The sequence below is a fragment of the Nanorana parkeri genome, unplaced genomic scaffold (genome assembly GCF_000935625.1).
Source record: "Nanorana parkeri isolate BGI_ZX_2015 unplaced genomic scaffold, ASM93562v1 scaffold10, whole genome shotgun sequence".
In the NCBI taxonomy this organism is placed as follows: Eukaryota; Metazoa; Chordata; class Amphibia; order Anura; family Dicroglossidae; genus Nanorana; species Nanorana parkeri.
In genome coordinates, this window is record NW_017306278.1 from 160,226 (window position 1) to 176,166 (window position 15,941).

The following is a 15,941-nucleotide window of genomic DNA, read 5'->3' on the forward strand; positions in this document are numbered from 1 at the left end:
AATCCCTCCACTGGCTTCCACCCCCCACGACTCTTTGTCAATACCTCCACTGGCTTCCATCACACACCCCTCTCTGCCAATACCTCCACTGGCTTCCATCCCCCACCTCTCTTTACTAATCCCTCCACTGGCTTCCACCCCCCACGACTCTTTGTCAATACCTCCACTGGCTTCCATCACACACCCCTCTCTGCCAATACCTCCACTGGCTTTCACTCCCCGCCCATCTTTTTCAATCCATCCACTGGCTTCCAACCCCCACACCTCTCTGCCAATACCTCCACTGGCTTCCACACCCCTCCATGGCTTCACAGTCGTGAAGCAAAAAGGCAGACCAGAAGTTCTGACCTCACAATGGCTGTCTGATCTCTTTGCTTGTTAATGGGTGGTAGTTGCTCACCTCCCTGTCCATAACTTTATATCCACAACAGGAATTTTGTTGCTGTGCTGTGATTGAGACAGAATGGAGCTGAATATATAAAGTGGAGTGCAGGAACTTGAGTAAGGATGCCTTATGTAGGACAAGGCCTCCGATAGCTGCTTTGGACAAAATCCAAGTGATTTAGGAGACTAGGACTGTTCTACTCTTGAACCTTTTAAACCTTCTAAGCACAGATGAAGATATGTCTCTTAGAATCCAAACCCTGAAACATGTTGGCTCAATTCTTTTGGATATACTATGATTAAAAAAAAAAATATTTGGATGCTCAACCTTTAGTACTGTGCTGTGATTGGATGTCTCCATCTGCACAGAATTCCTGCCCAAGTGAACCCAGCAGGATATTTTATGCAACCAAGAACAGCGCTGTATGGGCTAAGCTATCCAACACAATGGAATGTCTACAATGTCACAACCAGGGATGACCATGGTAAATAAAAGGTGGCCTTAAAAATTGAAGAAGAAAATCAATGCTAAATATAACAGTTTTGGCTTCTCCGGCCTCCCTTAAGGCATCATATCTGGTAGGGATAAGGTTTGGGTTTGCTTAAAATGGGTTTGCTGCAAACCCCCGGGACTCGCCAAGTTTGCAAATTGCAAACTTTTGTCCTAACAGTTCACAGGTTTGCAGCTGGCGTACGCAACAGTCTCTAGTGCAGGGATGGCCTTTGCCCCTGTTCAGGTGAGTTGCAAGAGCCAATAATTTGAGGGAATGGACAACCCAGCCCAAGGCAGGCTCACAGCAACCATATTGTCAGTGAGGTGTTAGGCCATTCTGTGTAGGGATTTATACTTATTTATTAAGATTTTTCCATTAGTATACAGTATGTCCTCCATGGTAGTTTTCCGCTTTTCATGCCTTTTGCTTGCTTGCTTATCAGCCCTGCAAATGGCCAGAACTGAATGAACCCAGGCAGATCCGTTCATCCCCATTATTTGGCAGAAGAGAGGTGGCATGCTCTAAGAATAAGCCTTCCATGTTGTGAAGCTGAAAGCCTCCAAAGGATTCTGGGACTTCCTGCTGAATTATAACAAAATCAAAAACGCTTTCAGACAAATTCAGTTCCAGCTGTAAATCTGTGAAGCGGGCTCACCTCGGCAGACAAAGCAGCACTCGTTCTCTGGAAGGATCAGATCGTCTTCGGTGCAGTTGAGCGGCGGGCAGGGCTCCGCTACCTTCTGCAAAGCTCCATTCTGTAGGCAAATAACGACATTATTTGTGTTAAAAGAGCTGCCGGCGGGAACATTGCGACAAGCGGCAAAAGGTCACACAGTTTCTAATCAACGCTCTGCTATTCATTTCGAAAGCCGACCCTAACTGGCAGCGCAAATCACAGCGGAAAGGGTGGAAATGATCTTTTATTTGTATCCCGAACCTCCAAATGAACGGAGTATTATTTGCACACAGTGAGGGCTGCAGAAAAGCAGCATCACAGCCTGGAGGATGGGGGGTGGGGGTGTCTGACAAAGGAAAAAAAAAATGGCAGTAGCCAACTGAATTAGCTTTCGCTGCCTAACCTGGGAAAAATGTCAACTGCAATCTGATTGGCTGCTATGATTATCCTTCTGGAAACAGATAATTTTTTTAAGCATTAGTTACAATTTAAGAATAATTATATATAATTTTATATGCAACGGAAGGCGGTATCAGCACAAAACAAATAATGTAGCAACAGGTACTGTAAGCAATCAAAGGTCTTCCAGAAGTGAGCAAAGAGGACATTATAGTAGCTTTCTTGCACCGTTTTCGGCAGGTCACAGCTCTACTTTCTCAAGGTCTTGCCATGACTAGTCAAAACGTTGGTGCTATAAAAGCTACTGTGCTGCCCTCCTTCTTCACTTATGGAATCCATAGGAGTGCCCACAATAACTGTTGCCTTATATCAATCATTCTGTTTAGCCGGTCTTGATCCACCCCTGACACACTGTATACCAGAAGGGTGATTCCACTTTCTCTATAACGGTTAAAGAATACATCAGTGTCACATCCCTGCCCTCCAGGCTGTTGACTGGACAATGAAGAAGTAACAAGTCATACATGAGGTCATCCAGGCCGTCTCCTCCTTTAAGCACCTTCCCTGTGTTAGACAGTCCTAACTGGTTGACTGTTGCCCTAGTCCGAGTCTGACTGTGAAGGAGAACAGTTTAGCCAGCCAAGGAGAAGCAACCCTGTAAGACCCGGGGTTAGAACCCGGGTCTCTGGCACGGAAGTGCACAGACTTAGCCGTTCAGCCACTGGAAGGACTTGGTTTCTGTTGCAGGTTTTTTGTACTGAGCAACTCTCCTTTTGGACACTTTGGCTCCGCCTGCCAACCAGCTGTAGAAGATCTGCAGTAACTCAGGCTTTAAATACCGAACACTTCCTGTGCTCTGAGCCCGTTGATTTGGGTTAGTTCCTGTGTGAGCTGCCTCTGTGTTTTATGCTGGATTCACACTGTGACTCTTGTTTGTTTCCACTATTCTTCTGCCTGACGATTTTGTACCTTGCTGCCCGATCGCGTCAAGACCTCAGCCCGCCTCCTGACTACTCTCCTGGATCCCGACTTTGTACTTCGCTGCCAGACTGCTGCCAACCCAGCCAGCCTGACCACGTCTTCGCCTTATCCTCAGCCTAAGATCCACTTCGCACTCAGCCTACTACAGGTGCGTTTCACAAGGGAGGAATTCAGACAATCAAAGGGCTTCCATAAATAAGCAAGGAGGACAGTATAGTAGCTTTATTGGAAGGTTTAGGTGAGTTACAGCCCTACTTTTACCAGGCCTTGAGAAAGGTGAGCTGTCATTTGCCGAAATGTTGGTGCTATAAAGCTACAATGCTGCCCTTCTTTACTTATGGAAGCCATCTGAGTTCCTACAATACCTGTTGCCATATATATATCAATTATTCTGTTTAGCTGGTCTTGATTCACCCATGACACACTGAATACAAGAAGGGTGATTCCACTTTCTCTATAATGGTTAAATAATACAGCGGTGTCACTAGGGTTGCCACCTTTTCTTCAAATGAAACCCCAACGATCTAGCGCCGCAATTTTCTCTTTTGGAGAATATAGAGGAGAAGAACACAGGAGAAAAAGCAAGGAGAGACAGCCAAGGGAGGGAGTAAGGAGACTGGCTATAGAGGGCTACAAGTTCCAGCAATACATTATACAGCAATACAAAATAAATATCAAGCAACATATGTGTTGTTCCGGGGTGGCTCCCTGATGTCTCCAGGGTCTCAGGTGGCCTGTGTGGGCTCTCACCAGGGCTGTGCTTGCTCTCAGGTGGACTCTGCGGGCTCTCAGGTGATCTGTGGAGGCTCTCATGTGAGCTGTGCAGGCTGTCAGGAGGCTGTGCAGGCTCTCAGGTAGGCTATGTGGGCATTCAAGTGGCTCTGTGGGTTCTCAGGTGGGCTATGTGGGTTCTCAGGTGGGCTATGTGGGTTCTCAGGTGGCTATGTGGACTTATGTCTTTATTCAACCTCAAATACTATGTAACTATGTATGTGGGCTATGCAGACTTTCAGGAGTGCTGTGCAGTGTCTCACCAGGGGTCTGGAGGCGAGGAACGTGGTGTCAGGAAGACGTAGGAGGAGATGTGCGGGCTGGTGCCTTCTTACATGCGCCTGTGGCTCGCAGGAAGGCTCCCGCGCTTGCTGGGGACCTCAGCAGCCTTCCTGTGAGCTGCGGGCTGGCACATCTCCTCTTCCATCTTCCTATCAAAAAATGAAAAGTGTCCAGGTGTCAAAAACCAGACTATCCAGGTGAATCCTGGACAGGTGGCAACCCTAGGTGTGACATCCCTGCCCCCCCAGGCTGATGATTAAACAATGAAGACGTAACAGGTCATACAAGAGGTCATCTGGGCCATCTCCACCTTTAAGCATGTTTAAGTTCCCTGTGTTAGACTCACAGCCCTAATTGGTTGACTATTGCCTTGGTCCGAGTCTGGCTGTGCAGGAGATCGGTTCAGCCAACCAAGGAGAAGCAAGGGGGGGCATGATATTTACAGCACTGTTACCAATGCTAAATGGTTTGTATGTCCTAGACCCCAATCTTGACCTTGGGGGGTAACTGAGCTCCCCCATTACAAGGGTGCCTGCGTATAGCAACTGACTGTGCTGGTAGACCTATATGTAATGAAATTCATACATTCATATTTGCCTCCTGCGTCCCAGATTTCAGAGTACATGATGACAATGTGTTATAATAATATATGACAGGATTGCGGGGGAAGGATTGCACGGGCTCATTTGGACACAAGCAGGCTTCTCACGTGAATGTAAATCTGACATTCAACCTTGATCCCAGCCACATGTATCAGAGCAAAGCAATTTGCCGGCTTAGCACACATCTGTGCGATGCTGCAGACAAAAGGAGCTGCGGAGAGGAGAATGAGTGACAGGCCGGCCTGGAGCTCTGCGAGCTGATAACAACAGTCACGTATTCCCCATGTTTAAATAGGAGACAAAAAACTGGTAGACTTACTCTGCATTCTCTGCAGCTTGTCGTGAGGATCTTCTGACCTTCAGCCAGAACTTTCCCACCATAAACACATTTAGCTGAAAGGAGAGAACAAAAATCCAATGTTATTTGGGCTAAAAGATTGAGATTAAAGTAAATATATCAGTAATTTTACAAGTCTGCATAAATAACTTCCTGACAAGATGCAATATACAGCAACATTATTATTATTTTTAGAATAACATTTACACCTTTTATCATTAAGAAGCCATCCTTTAGCTCCACTCGGTGACTTTTTGTAGGCATTAGTATGCTGCAGGCAGGAGGAAGCATTTCCTCTGTCTTCCCTCCCCCCAGTGATCAGACTGCTGCAGGCAGGAGGAAGCATTTCCTCAGTCTACCCTCCCCCAGTGATCAGACCGCAACATCACAACTTTGTAGAAAGTCACAAGGTGAAAGGCAGCAGCAAGGGCCGATCTTGGTCAGACAAACAAGAATTACACAGGCACCAAGATTTACATGATTGTGTCATCCCTGAGGCGCCATCTCAGCCCAGGAAGTAGACAGTAACCCTGGATGATGGCACTGCCCTCCTGAAGGGAGAAGAAGATAAAGGCATTGCCAGGCGGAGTACTGTGATCTCTGAGAGGTAATAAATACCTGAAACGGTTACAATGACACAATACTCTGCATGCTGCTCTTAACATATATCTGATGCTAGGGCCACCACTGTAGCCAACTCCAAAGATTTTTGGAAACAGCGTGGCACACACTTGTCTTATTTTTTAATCCTAGCATTGTTGGAGGGCACTAGGGCACTCCAGTGTGTACACCCTTCTGGTCACCATTAGTGATGGGCTCAGGCGTGTTCGCAGCTCCACGTGCCGAGCCCAGCAGAAAGCGGACAGCGCGCAGCACCAATCACAGGTTCCGAGACATTTTCCCGGTCCTCAGCTGCAGAGATTGGGGAATGTCTCTGATTGGCGCTGTCGCTGTCAGCTTCCTGCTGGGCTCGGGCACGTGGTGCTGCGAACACGCCCGAGCCCATCCTTATTCACCAGTGATCTAATGACCTGGGAACACTCTATTCAGTCAACAGTCTCTCCAAAGGATTCTGGGACTTCCTGCAAAAGTCTCACAAATTAAAGTCTCTCTAACTAGGCAATCCACTAATGGAAATACAACTAATGCAAAGTGGGGAATCTAATATTGGTTCTACAAATCCAAAAATAAATAATAATAGGGGAGTCTTTTCTCTCACCAGCTCACCAGTGATCACCAATCCAACAATATATATCAATGACTGTATGTAATTTGCATGATAATGAGCATGGGCTGCTCAAAAACTGTGGCATTGCTACATTGAATCCTTTTGAATAACACTTTTGAAGTGTGCTGAAACCTTTGGTTTGGACTTCTATGTAATGGAAGGGTAAGAGCGGTACCCTCCTGTTGCTTGGTGCACACTATATTCCACATAGAGACCCACATTCTTTCTGCCTTAGCCATTGAATGTATATACGATTACACCTTCTTTTCTCTTACACCTATGTGTAAAAGAAAAGAAGGTTTACACAAAGAATCATAAGCCGCTCAACAAAGCCCTCATATCGAGTCCTTTGTATGAAGGAATGTTTTGTTCAGAAGTCTTCCCACATCCTACAGGTTTGGCTGGTAGCCCCAGTTGTTTTTATACACAAGGAGAATATTCTCATACATTTCATAACCATTATTGACACTCGTCACCCTATTCACAGAACTATAGTCAGAGTCTTCTAATGGTTCTGGAGAAAGATCTCATTCCACTTATGGAAACTATTGATGTAAAGGATCACTGATATCAAAGTGTATTAACATGGATATTCTAGTGAAGCAGAGGGAGGAATTTATGAAGCAAAACTCTTACTGTAAATCTGTTTTATAATCTGACTCGTTGCTCCCGTTTAGCACCACCTTGTTGGTAAGTTGGTTGGTGCACATTTTGGGACAGAGAGGACAACTGTTTCGAAGAGGTGTGAAAGAGTTCATCTGCATCAAACTGTAAAAACCATCCTTGAACAGGGGTGGGGGGCCTTCGGCACTATCTATGTTCCACGTACAGGGCCATTTTAACATTTCTTCCTCTGCAATTTGACAATAACCTTCAGCCATGTGAATAGAAGGATTAAAACCTATACTGATCAACTAGCACCAAGGATGAGATTAGGTAACTAGAACATAGTTGTTCTACAACTTTCACACCTCCCATAATCTTCTTGGACAATCAACATCTACCATTCCAGTGACTGGATCAGGGTCATCCCTTAAATGAGGCAGCCTGAGGCTGTTGCCTCAAGCGGCATCTCTTCAGGTAACCAAGGGGGATCAGGGCGAGCGGCATAGTTGCTCTGCTGCACAAAGTTTGCAGTTTGCCTGCTGCCCCATTGAGGCCAGAGCATCCAAAGTTGCGAAGACCTGGCTGGGGAGATGTGTAAGGGCCATACACGTCTCCCCGACCAGCTCTTAGCCACCTGAGATGCTCTGGCATCAATGGTCGCCAAGAGCTGAGCGGGATGTTCTGGCCGGTGTCCCACCCAGGTCCTGGCAACCAGTGATGTCAGTGAGCTGGTTAGGATGCCTGCCAGAGCCAAAACCCCTTCAGTGTGCACCACCCAGAATGTGCACTACCAGCACACCCCACCCCCCACCAACTCCTAGTGGATAGAAATCCTGAGGTATCGTCCTAACAAACATTAGAATTGAAGAAGTAGTTTGGATACGCTACAAAATGTCTTCAAAATTACAGAACAAGTCCAGTGGAATGTGACCAACTAGTACTGATTACACCACGACCTGGATTAATATGAACCGTCATAGACACATAGTATTTGAGGCTGAATAAAGACATTAGTCCATCAAGTCCAACCTATTAGGAAAGGAGTTGAACACGTGACCTTGTTGTGTCATAGAAGTGATGAATCTGTGCCAGCCAACCAACGTTTCCAATTGTTGGTCAGGAGGCTGGAAATGTTGGGTTGTGTTTGATGTACCTTACCCGGGGAGACCTTATCTTGTCATTTTGAAAAATAAACAGGAGTAAGAAACCAAATGACATTATCTTGTGGACTAACCCGGAGTGTTCATTGCTTCAACTGCGCTGAAAAGGAACGCTTGGACTATCACGCTGGGATCGTTTCCTCCTTCCCTTGTCGTCAGATACTAATTTCTCGCCATAGTATTGCTTATTTGATTGCTAATCACTGCTGAGCTATTGTAGCAAGTCCCTTATTATTTGTATTCCTTTTGTGGAAGGGTATGTAATTACGGGGACCCCTATAGCTCCGGAATATTATACAAACACCTCCCAGCCGTCTTTGCTCCTTGTGTTTGGTTGCACAAACCTCCATCTCAGCCTCTAAGCGCCCCGCTATGTGTATTTGAACAGCTGAGCCAATTGTTTCAATCGTCGGATCTACAGAAAAGTGAACTGTGTTGGGGCATATTGCAATTGCTGTTATTTGATTTTTGGCTGAATTGAATAGAAGGTAATTAGGGAAATTGGAACATTTTAGACAGTTTGATGACTTTTAATAGAGCTATAACATATGGTATATTCTTTATTTATTTATTTTTACTCAGTTCAGGCTTTTTAGAGGACAGAAAAACAGTTTCAAATTATTGTAGAGGTTACAATTTTACAAATAATTTGAAAATAAAAACTGGAAACACATGGGTGGGCCTAAGGGAGAAAATCCAATCCTTACAAATGCAATGAAAAAAAAAAATGCAATACTGATAGGTGTTAGGTGAACGCATAGATATGTCCCCCCACCTCCTGACGTCTAGGCTACTATACAAATTCAAAGTGATGTCATAGTAATATCATGGTAGTTGCAAGGCCCTGGGTTTCTACCAGATGGCAGCAGGATGCACTATGGGAAGAAGGCAAGCTGGCGGAGGCAGTGTGATGCTTTGGGCAAAGTTCTGCTGGGAAACCTCGGGTCCTTCTAATCATGTGGACGTCACTCTGATACGTACCACCAACCTAAACATTGTTACTGAGCAAGTACACCCCCTTCATGGAAATGGTATTCCCTGATGGCAGTGGCCTCTTTCAGCAAGATAATGCGCCCTGCCACACTGCAAAAATGGCTCAAGAATGGTTTGAGGAACAAAACAAGGAGTTTGAGGTGATGACTTGGCCTCCAAATTCTCCAGATCTCAATCCAATCGATCATCTGTGGGATGTGCTGGAAAAACAAGTCCCATCCATGGAGGCCGATCGCCTCACAGCTTACAGGACTTAAAGGATCTGCTACTGACAGCTCGGTGCCAGATACCACAGCACACCTTCAGAGGTCTAGTGGAGTCCATGCTTCCATGGGTCGGGAGAAGGGAGGCCTACTCAATATTAGGCGGGTGCTCAGAATGTTATACCTGATCACTTATATATGTATATTATTTGTTCTTTACACATTGCCAAAGTGTTGCTTTTAGAAAGGCATCCCGGAATTGTGAGACATTGTTTTTTGCTTTGTGACAGCATGTTGCAAGATTTGGGCCATATCTCTTGGGGTTCTGGTGACTTCTGCATTATTTGAGAGGGCTTTAGCTTACAAAGAGGTGCATTCCAGCGCCTTATGTTGTCTTTTTTTTAGTCACCTTATATTTTGAGTTATTTTTAACCCAATACAAGTTCAATGTAAGAAGATCTGGTATGTCTGATGCTTGCCCATTTCCTATGCTGCCTACTGAAGAGGAACAAACAACCACACCAAATGCAGAGAGTCCAGCTGATTCTTTCCATATCATTGATATGTATGCGTCAGGAGACACTCCAACGTGTATCGGGAGATCAGCGGGAACGCCTCCATCAGGGCTTGCTAGAATCAGCTGCTGAAGCTTGCTCAACTAAAATTATCCTAAAAATATTACTCAGGACCTTTTTACCCCTTCGAGTCAAGTATCTTTCCCATCCAGACATTTTGATGAAGGGTTCCTGAACCCCTCGAAATGTGATGACTACCAAATACATGTCAAAATTAAATCAAATCAAATGGACTCCCAGCATTTGGTTTGGCTGTACTTTTCTCTCCAATCACCTGTGTCCCATCTGAAGCACCTTTTGGGAGGTTTCTTTGTGCTAGAGCAGTGGTTCTCAACCAGTGTAACCTCAGGACCCACATTTGTCCTTGATCATTAAGTTGCGACCAAAGTCGCACTGCAATGGAATGCACAACATTGTGGTACCGCGCGTTTCAGATGACCGAACCGTGGGTGGGTTTGGGGTGCCATTCAAAAGATCCACACAGTCTCCACACCTTAAAGGAGAACTATGAGCAGCAGCTCGCGGTATACTGAGCCTAGGGTGACGGGAGGACGCTAGTTTGTGTCATCCCGTTACCCTAAGGAGAACTATGGGGAAAAACCTTAGTTCTCCTTTAAAAGAAACTGGAGTTGATCCTCAGCCTGGGGTCCAGTGTGGGCTGCTGTGCTTTGATAGAGCTCCATCCATATGTGCAATGCTTGTAGAGGTGCCCGGGAGCCAGAATGTGACACTACTGTGGTCCAGGCACCTCTACAGGACACATGAGGGAGCTGTACGTTTGGAAGCAGCTCCCTCACGCACATAGCCCCAGCCCATCCCACCTCAAGCCGACACTCGGCACCGGGCAGCATCTTTTAAATGGCTGTTTGGCACGCAAGAACTAACAGTGCTGCAAAAGGAGGAGGCTGAGGAGCCTCTAACCTAGAAAACCTAGAAGGCATGTGGCGATGGGGTTGCGACCCACTTTTGGGTCACTACCCACCAGTCTAGAACCAAGGTGCTAGAGAATCCCCATCTAGAGTCACTGCACTTTTATCTCAAGCATTCAATTGCACAATATGAAAGAAAATCTGCTATGCATGCAGCGCCTCCGTCCCCTCATCCCTGATTTTAAGTTGGAGTGGTTATCTAAACTCTGCGTACCATCAGTGTAAATGACATGCAGGGCAAAGGGACAGGAACTGGTTAATATTCTCGTGCAATGTCGTATGTTAATGGAATTATTGTTCTACCTCAATAAAGCTGTGACCTCGCCCTTACCATAAATGAAAATGGTTCTTTGGCTATTATGTGTGTAAAGCCGTTGTTTTATTTATGTTCTACATATTGTTGCCTATGGGTTCTTGGCAGCCACGACATTATTCTCATCTCTGCATAATGTATTTTTGTTTTTGCTGCAGCCTACACTCCAAACTTGTTTGAAGTTGGAGGAAAATATTGCAGCAATAGAAGACTCAGGCTAAGGTGGACACCAGATGCATTTGCCCTCCGGCCCGATTCTGGCCAGAACGCACTGCATCGCATTGCGGCCGGGATGGGTAAGCTGGGGCTAGGTTCACACCATCGCATTGCGGCCGGCTCACTTTTTTGTGGGGCAGGAGGGGGGCGTGGCGGGCCATTGAAGTGAATGGCTCCGTAGCCACCCCCTCCGGCCGCAATGTGATCGGCCGCACGGGATCGCAAGGCACATTGTGCCTGTGGTCCGGTGCAATCAAAATAGTGCTTGCAGCATTTTGTTCGGATCGGACCGCAGGTATAATGTGCCTTGCGATCCCGTGCGGCCGATCGCATTGCGGCTGGAGGGCGTGGCTACGGTGCCATTCACTTCAATGACCCGCCCCCCCCCACTGCCCCACAAAAAAGTGAGTCGGCCGCTATGCGATGGTGTGAACCTAGCCTCAATGTCTTAGGAAGAACACAGAATGTCACATACTGCAGCTTACCTATCCCCCAGATGTGGTGGCTGCGTTAGTTTTCACTTGTCAGGATATTTTCCTTTATTCTTACCTGATGAACCTGCAAGTAATGCACTTCCTGTCCTACGGTGACAACACTCATTCACTGTACTGTCTCTATGGGGGAGCAGCATTGTCTGTATGGAGGAGCAATGTTGTCACTATAGGGCAGGAAGTGTGTAAAGACAGCTCCCCTATTGAAGGACTGACAAGCTGCCATATTTTAAGATCTTGTTCTTGTGTTCAGATAGACTTTGAAGTGATATTAAAGTCAAAAGGTTTTTAAGCTATTTCGAATGCTCATTAAATCACTTACAATGGACACCACTTCTTGATGTATAAAAGTTTTAATTACCTGCAGAATCAGCTGGTTCCCTGATCACCGGTTCTGATATCCTGTGGTAGGGGGGCTCCCTTCCCTTGCAGAGTCCTATGGAGTAGGGATGCAATGATACCAATACTAATATAGGTATCGGTGCCGTTGCCGCGTATGTGGGCGAGTACTCCTACTCGCCCAGATGCTCCGATGCTTAGCACGATACTTCATGTATCAGGAAGCCGGGCAGCGCGTCATTACACGCTGCCCGGCTACCTGATTCCCTCGGGAAGGCGGCTCCATGCCCCCTCGTCACTTGTAATGAGAGAGCATGGAGACGACTTCCCAGCCAATCATGGGGTCTATTAATGCAAGATTCACTCAAGTTTCACCCAGTTTTCTATTTGATCCTTAGATGACAACACGTGAACCTTTGGGCGAAAGGTTGTGTAAATCTTGAGTGAAAACAATGATAAATATTGTCAGTGAGATCAATGAGTATCTAATAAATACTCGAAATGTCTTTTCAGAGCTGTGTGTCTATATATATGACTTACATGTAGCAATGACAATGAAAATAATTATCTGCGGAATGTCTAAAGCTTTTTCTCCTTTCAGGAAACAGAATGAAATTGAATAAATTCCATCACAGGTCTGCCATTTGTCATCTCCATCAATCTTTCCGGTCTGTCGGTAAGACATCGGCGCGTGTTACTCGTTGGGCTCTCACCACCAGCCCAGTCCTGCTGCCTTTTCTACCTCCATTCCATCACTCCCAGGTAAAACCCGGATGGAAATATCTCCTTCCGACAAGAGGCGTCCTCCGCCGCCAGGACATTAAGATTCCGAGGTGCAATCGATCGCCGTCCTCGGCTGATATCTTTTAAAACAACTTACTTAACAAATTCCGCACACTTTAATTTTCACAGCCCATAAAGAAGCTTCATTACATACAAGGAATTGTGATACATTTAAACAATTACTGTATCATTTTATTTGCCGGGTCACTCATGCGGTAATGTCACGGCGAATTAAATTTCCGCTTAGACGGCAGATATTCTCCGGCTAGGAAATTCATGTAAGGTGAGATATAAATACGGGGACGTAGCTGGAGAGGAAATGTAACAAGCCGCGCTCAAAGCTTTTGTGTTGTTGATAGAAAGCAAATTTCCAAGCGGACCTGTTGTCACGTTTCATCATAAATCTGTAAAACGGGTAATGTAAGGGCGAATGCGTGCAAGCCAGATCTCCATGTGGCCGGAAAGCGCACCATCGTGCACAGGCGTGCGCAAACCGGAAAAATGCGCAACGGCCGTCGCACAGGAAGTGATGCTGTTATCAGGATTAAAGGAGAACTGTGAGGTGAGTGATTTTCACTCATCCCCATAGTTCTAGCCGACGTGCGACAATGAAACAGCTACAGGTCGGCTCAGTAGATCGGGAAGTGAGCGAACACATACCAGCGCTCGCTCACTTCTCGATCCTGTCACTGCAGAGAGCCGTGACAGGGGAGGGACTGGATTCCCCCCTCCCCGCTCCGATCCTCCAGTGCTGACTGGAGACAAGCTCGTGCACTAGAAGCAAGAATTCCACATCGCTTTCCATTTAAAGTCTACTGGAACATATCCTGGACACATATACAATCTATTACAAAATGATTAGGTTCATCACCATGGGATGTGTTCATTTACAAAGCACACTTTATCAACCTGTTCATATTCTGTTCATAATAGGCATTCCCAAGACAGCCTAAGAGCACTGAAGCATGATGGAACATGGAGTTCTGTTTTATGAATTACATGCGGAGTCTACCAATTAGCAATTCCAGCAGCCCACGGGAAGAGGTGGTTTGTGTTATCACTGGCATAGAAACAGGTACGATTATTCAATAAAGATAGCTAAATTAATTAAAATATCCATTATATGGCCAAACGTTTGTGATCACCTGACCATGACATCTACCTGTATGGGCAAATGTATGTGGACCCCCCTCCAAATGACTGAGTTCAGGTATTTCCAGTGAAAGGTATTGATGCTACACCATACAAAGACATTGTAGATAATTGTGTTCTTCCAACCTTGTGGTAACAGTCTTGTAAAGGTCCTTTTCTGTTCTGCCATGACTGTCCCTGTGTACAAAGCTAGTTCCATAAAGACATGGTTTGGCCAGTTTGGTGTGGAGGAACTTGAGTGTCCTGTACAGAGCTCTGACCTCAACCCTACTGAACACATTTGGAATGAATTGGAACCAGATTGCAAGCTAGGTCTTCTATCCCAAAATGTTTTGACCAGTTTGGTGTGGAGGACTCAAGTGTCCTGCACAGAGCCCTCAGATCAACCCAACTGAACAGCTATGGGATAAATTGGAACCAGATTGCAAGCTAGGTCTTCTCCAAAATGGTTTGGCCATTTAGATGTGGAGTGACTCAGGTGCCTGCCACAGAGCCCTAACCTCAACCCTACTGAACACCTTTGGGCTGAATTGGAACCAGATTGCAAGCCAGGTCTCCTCATGCAACATCAGTACCTGACCTAACAAATTGGCCCGGATTCCCACAAAATACTTCACAATCTTGTGGAACGCCTTTCCAGAAGGGTGGAGGATGGTACAGCTACAAAAAAGCTACAAAAAAGGGAGGCAACTCCATACTAATGGTCATGGTTTGTAATGGGAGGTCCACAAAGGTCATATAGTTGTTGTGGTCAGGTGTCCACAGTCTTTTGGCCATATAGAATGGGCAGTATGCAGAAGTTTAAAAAAAAAACTAAAGTACATTACTTACGCCGGCAGAGTTTGCAGCACTGTCCCGGAATGTGAACGGGGAGGTGATCGGGAGAACAGTTAAGAGGTGGGCACAACATCCGCCTGCACTCCACAGCACCATTCTGAAACAGAAGAACATCTTGTCAAAACAATACTCACTGCTCAGCAGGACACAAGGCATTTCCACAAATAGCAACAGCCTATGACACTATGCTAGGGCAAGAACAGAACCCCTTCCCACTATATAATAATAATAATGATGAGGAGAGGGCGATGTGTTCTGTAGTCCTGTTCTGGTAGTACATGATTAAGTGATGTCTCCCTAGGGCAGGAAGTGTGTTACTGGCAGGATTATGAAGAGGAAACTAATGCAGCTGCCACATCCAATGGCTGTAAACTGCAATAAATCATCCTCATGAATTACTCCGATCATGTTACCCACTCAAAATAAAATACACATTTTCGAGTGGACAGACCGTTTTAAAAGTGAACATCTTCAAGAGTGTAAAGTACAGTGGTACCTCGGTTCACAAAAACTTAAATTTGTTCCACGATTCTGGTCGCAAACCGAATTGGTCGCGAATCGAATCAAACTGCGATCAGACCGCAATCTCGACTAGAGAATAGACTTGTGCGCCGTTAAATTATTCGTTTCGTTTCGGAATATCCGTTATTTCGTATTTCGTGTCCGAAACTCAATTCGGATTCGTACGAAATACGAATTTTCGTTAGTTTCGTCACATTTTCGTAACTTTACGAACATTCGTTATGATGAAGTTAAAAAGCAAAAATACCTTTGTTAATATTGGAGTCGATGGTAGTTTTTTTTTTTTTATCCGAAATACGAAATTCCGTTTCGGATCCGAATTTCGTATTTTGGAAAAAAAAAAAAAAAAAACTATACCATCAACTCCAATATATTAACAAAGGTATTTTTGCTTTTTAACTTCAATATAACAAATGTTCGTAACGGAACAAAAATACGTTATCGGAATTTCGTATTTCCTGCCTGTGTATTGTAATGCAACTCTAATGCAACTTCCGTTGGTCAACAAACGAAATACGAAATTCCGTTAACGGATTTCGGATCCGAATTTCGTATTTCGTATAAAAAAAAAAAAACTACCATCAAGGCATCAACTCCAATATTAACAAATGTATTTTGCTTTTTAACTTCATCATAATGATTGTTCGTAACGGAATGAAAATCCGTTA

The 15,941-nt window shown here is 45.3% G+C and overlaps 1 protein-coding gene across 1 annotated transcript in view; it reads right to left on the minus strand.

Moving 5' to 3' along the window:
- Positions 1-15,941, minus strand: part of NELL1 (neural EGFL like 1) — a 326,301-nt gene that overhangs the window by 122,843 nt on the left and 187,517 nt on the right. The window contains exons 9-11 of the mRNA XM_018554737.1: positions 14,746-14,848; positions 4,909-4,982; positions 1,534-1,633 (exon numbers count right to left, since the gene is read on the minus strand). Coding sequence (XP_018410239.1) covers positions 1,534-1,633; positions 4,909-4,982; positions 14,746-14,848 — 277 coding nt within the window. The remainder of the gene's footprint in view (positions 1-1,533; positions 1,634-4,908; positions 4,983-14,745; positions 14,849-15,941) is intronic.